This window comes from Nicotiana sylvestris, chromosome 8 (genome assembly GCF_000393655.2).
Source record: "Nicotiana sylvestris chromosome 8, ASM39365v2, whole genome shotgun sequence".
Classification (NCBI taxonomy): Eukaryota; Viridiplantae; Streptophyta; class Magnoliopsida; order Solanales; family Solanaceae; genus Nicotiana; species Nicotiana sylvestris.
Genome location: NC_091064.1, coordinates 105,209,275 through 105,214,134, shown reverse-complemented (window position 1 = coordinate 105,214,134; position 4,860 = coordinate 105,209,275). Strand labels below are relative to the sequence as shown.

Genomic DNA, 4,860 nt, shown 5'->3' with positions numbered 1-4,860 from the left:
TTATTTGTATTTTTTCTAATTAAATTTTATTTTATAACTCAGAATCAAAAATCAATGAAGCAGTTTTTTTCCAAAGTACCAAAATCAAGTTTGGCCGCTCCTCATAATGAATCTGAGTTGGAAGATGTAGTACCAAAATCAAATTTGGCCACTAATAATCAATCTAACTTGAACGAAGATGGCAACCAATCGGAAGTACCACTGTATTCTTCTCAAAGACAACAAATTAATCTTGAAACTTTAAACCCCGATCCGGCCGAAAGAACTCAAATCTTGGACTACCATCCAAACCTCTGCGATGAGATTAGAAGAGCATACATTCAGAGAGGTGCTTGTCAACCTCGAGAACATAACTTTCCTCAAACAAATTTTTATGGAGTAATGCGCCGTTTCAATCCTAGATGGTTTGATGATTATCATGAGTGGTTGGAGTATAGTATAAGTAACGATGCAGCATATTGTTTGAGTTTTTATTTGTTTAAAGACGATAATATTCATCAAGGTGGAGGTGATGTATTTTCTAGCATAGGGTTTAAGAGTTGGAACAAAAAGAAGAGCTTTAATTTGATAAGCATGTTGGTGGGCCAAGTAGCAATCATAATCACGCAAAAAGGAAATGTATAGATCTACTACAACAACAACATTCCATAATTGCATTTGAGAGGCAATCTGATCAAGTTAAGCATGATTACAAGATTCGCTTAACTGCTTTAATTAATGCAGTGAGACTTCTTTTGAAACAAGAATTTACATTTCGGGGTCATGATGAATCTAAAACATCATTTAACAGGGGTAATTTTCTTGAAATTCTCTCATGCTATGCAAAGGTATGTGATAAAATTCAGGATTATGTATTGGAATATGCTCCTCAAAATGATCAGATGACTTCTCCCATGATTCAAAAAGATATCGTGACCGCATGTAATTAGATGGAAACAATCAAAGCTATCATTAAAGAATTAAATGGTGACTGCTTTGCCTTATTAGTTGATGAATCTTTTGATGTGTCGCGAAAGGAGCAAATGGCTATTGTCTTACGATATGTTGATAGAATGAGATTTGTGGTGGAGCGACTTATTGATATTGTTCATGTCAAAGATACTTGTGCTTCATCTTTAAAGGAGGAAATTGTTGATTTACTTGCTAAACATTCCTTAAGTCTATCATATGTTCGTGGCCAATACTATGATGGAGCAAACAATATGCAAGGTGAGCTTATTGGCCTTAAAATGTTGATTAAGCAGGAAAGTAGATCGGCTCATTCTATTCATTGTTTTGCTCATCAACTTCAGTTATCTCTTCTTACGGTTTCAAAAAAATATATTCAAGTAGGAGAACTTGTAGTTTTGGGTCTCAAATATTTTGAATGTGTTGGGATCTTCTTTTAAGCGTATGGATGAATTTTGAGAATCTCAAAAGCAAAGAATTGAAGAGGCATTAGATATGAGTGAGCTTAAAACCGGTAGAGGCTTGAATCAAGAACTTGGTCTTTCAAGGGCTTTTGATACTCGTTGGGGTTCTCATTACAAATCTTTTAAAAATTTTATTCTTATGTTTGGCTCTATTCTTCATGTTCTTGAAGCACTTGTTGTTGATGCACGTTTGATGGATGAGAGAGCCAAGGCAATGGGATACCTCAGAGCTTGTCAAACATTTGAGGTTGCATTCATGTTGCATTTAATGACAGATGTTTTAGCAATCACAAATGAACTAAATGAATTCTTACAAAAAAAGGAGCAAGATATTACAAATGCCATGCTACTTATAGAAGTAGCAAAGAGAAGGTTGCAAAGTTTAAGAGAAGATGATTGGGATTCACTTATTGAAAAAGTATCTACATTTTGTATCAAGTATGGCATTTTAGTACCTAATTTTGATGTAGCACACGTTAACTCTTTAAGATCATGACATAAATCTGCCGATCATACTATTTTCCATCATTATTATGTTGGTGTATTCTGTAATATTATTGATTGGAAAATTCAAGAATTCAATGGCCGTTTTGACGAAGTGACTACTAATTTGCTTCATGGAGTTGCTTGTTTGAATCCAATTGACTCATTTTCTAGTTTTGACATCAAGAAGATCATGAAAATGGCTAAATTATATCCTGATGACTTTGATGAAGTTAGTATGGGTGCTCTTGAGAATCAACTTGCGACATCCATTACTGATGTCCGTGATATTGATGAAAGGTTCTCCAATTTGAACGGATTTTGTGATCTTTCAAGAAAATTAGTTGAGACAAAGAAGCATTTAAACTTCCCTCTTGTATTCTGCTTGGTAAAATTTGCTTTGCTTTTGCCAGTTGCAACTGCATCAGTTGAAAGAGCTTTTTCGGCAATGAAGTTTATCAAGAATGGCATGCAGAATCGAATGAATGATGAACTTTTGAGTGGTTGCTTGGTGCCTTACGTAGAGAAAGATGTATTTAGTACTATTTCTAATGATAGATATTGTAAAAACATTTCAAGAAATGAAACCCCGTCGAGTATGCTTGTAATAATGTAATATTGTTTTGCTATCAATAGTAGAATTATTTTTCTTGGCTTCTTCTTTAGATTTTGACACCCCTTTATATAAATCCTGGCAGGGGCGAAGCTACATAGAACTAAGGGTGGTCAACTGACCACCCTTTGTCGAAAAATTACACTATATATTAGGGGTGTTCAAATCGAACCGGAAAACCGCACCAAACCAAAAAACCAAATCAAACCGATTAAAAAACCCGACTAGGTTTGGTTTGACTTGGTTTGGTATTGAGTAAAAAAACCCGAACCAAACTGACATATAAATATATAAATTTTATTTATATTTTTAAGACTTTATAGTGAATTTTCTTTAGAAAACGTAGAAATATTTGGGATCCTCTCATGTATTAACCTTGAAAGCGTAAATTAACGAAAAATTATTCTTAGATGACTAAGAAAATAACTATCACGTATTACTAAAAAAATTCTCCCATTAGAATATTTTAATAGGTCATATGTTTGTCAATTTTTTCCATATTTACTAAACATATATTCACTTATCAAAGCTTTATCTATAATTTTAACAAAGTAAAATTGAAATAATATTCATGTAACAAAAAAAACCCGAAAACCTGAAAAATCCGACGAAACCGAACCAATCCAAACCGATATAGTTGGTTTGATTTGGTTTTGATAATAACCGAACCAACCCGGTCCATGTACACCCCTACTGTATATATAAGTAGAATATTAGATTTTAGTGGTATATAATATATATTGAACACTCTTTATTGGGTATTTCTTTTACTTCATTCAAGTTTGAACACTCAAGATGAAATTCCTGGCTTCGCCACTGAATCCTGACTCTGCCACTGACTCTAAGAGGTCAAAATTCCTTGTTTGATATCTTTTCTTGTTGTATAACTTATTGCAAATATATAAGTGAAACATCTTTTCGGTATTTCTTCATTTTATAGTGAAAGGAAAATTTCATTTTTGATCCTCAAATATGCTTAATACCAAAATCAAGTTTTATGTCATATGGCGTTAATATATTCAAAGAAATTTAACTTCTTTTACACCCTCAACTTTGTCATTGATCCTTAAAAATACTTGCACCAAATCTCTAGAAGACGATAGAAGTTGTAATAACTTCTAAGAGAACATTGATACTAAGGGTAATCTCTTTTTCAATACTGTTTGTATGAGGGTGCAAGCTTAAATTTTACAACTGGAATTTGTGCATTCTTGGCTTACAAAAGATTCAGTTGGAAGAGGAGGGAAGAATAAGGTGCATCGTTAGCACAAGCAGGTGTTGTGGACGCAAATTGGAGAACCTCCTTTGCCGCAGTTAATATTGCAATTTACTGTTGCCTGGCACGGTGCTACTGATGGTGTATAACCTGTTGCATCCAGGGGCGAAGCTACATAGAACTAAGGGTGGTCACCACCCTTTGTCGAAAAATTAAACTGTATATTAGGGGTGTTCAAATCGAACCGGAAAACCGCACCAAATCGAAAAATAAAATCAAACTGATTAAAAAACCCGACTAAGTTTGGTTTGACTTGGTTTGGTATTGAGTAAAAAAAAATCCGAACCAAACCGACATATAAATATATAAATTTTATTTATATTTTTAAGACTTTATAGTGAATTTTCTTTAGAAAACGTAGAAATATTTGGGATCCTCTCATGTATTAACCTTGAAAGCGTAAATTAACGAAAAATTATTCTTAGATGACTAAGAAAATAACTATCACGTATTACTAAAAAAATTCTCCCATTAGAATATTTTAATAGATCATATGTTTGTCAATTTTTTCCATATTTACTAAACATATATTCACTTATCAAAGCTTTATCCATAATTTTAACAAAATAAGATTGAAATAATATTCATGTAACAAAAAAAACCTGAAAACCCGAAAAAATCCGACAAAACTGAACCAATCCAAACCGATATAGTTGGTTTGATTTGGTTTTGATAAAAACCGAACCAACCCGGTCCATGTACACCCCTACTGTATATATATGTAGAATATTAAATTTTAGTGGTATATAATATATATTGACACTCTTTATTGGGTATTTCTTTTACTTCATTCAAGTTTGAACACCCAAGATGAAATTTCTGGCTTTGCCACTGATTGCATCATATATATATATATATATATATATATATATATATATTCATATTCATTAGCAATGGCAGCGTTAGAGAATTTTTACCAAAGAAAATCAGAATATAAAGAAATAAGTAGACGAAGCAGTCAAGAAGATTCAACACATAAATTTTTTTACCTATTTATTTACATTATGTAATTTTATGACAAAAGGTGTCTATTAAGCTTCTTACTCTGAGCTAAGATGAAGCTCTTACAAGAGCTT

The 4,860-nt window shown here is 32.6% G+C and overlaps 1 protein-coding gene across 1 annotated transcript; it reads left to right on the top strand.

The window, feature by feature from the left end:
- The first annotated feature begins 929 nt into the window (after positions 1 to 929).
- LOC104220661 (uncharacterized) lies at positions 930 to 2,511 on the top strand. Its single transcript, XM_070154311.1, has 3 exons — positions 930 to 1,307; positions 1,420 to 1,855; positions 1,988 to 2,511. Exons 1-3 carry the CDS (start codon positions 930 to 932, stop codon positions 2,509 to 2,511), a joined length of 1,338 nt encoding a protein of 445 aa, XP_070010412.1.
- Positions 2,512 to 4,860: the final 2,349 nt, after the last annotated feature.

What these genes read in the sequence shown, in the direction of transcription:
- LOC104220661 (XM_070154311.1), top strand. Translation starts at nt 930, where the DNA reads ATGGAAACAATCAAAGCTATCATTAAAGAATTAAATGGTGACTGCTTT. An exon ending in TTCAGTTATCTCTTCTTACG is followed by an intron (nt 1,308 to 1,419) that starts GTTTCAAAAAAA and finishes GAATCTCAAAAG; the next exon opens with CAAAGAATTGAAGAGGCATT. An exon ending in TACATTTTGTATCAAGTATG is followed by an intron (nt 1,856 to 1,987) that starts GCATTTTAGTAC and finishes GGAAAATTCAAG; the next exon opens with AATTCAATGGCCGTTTTGAC.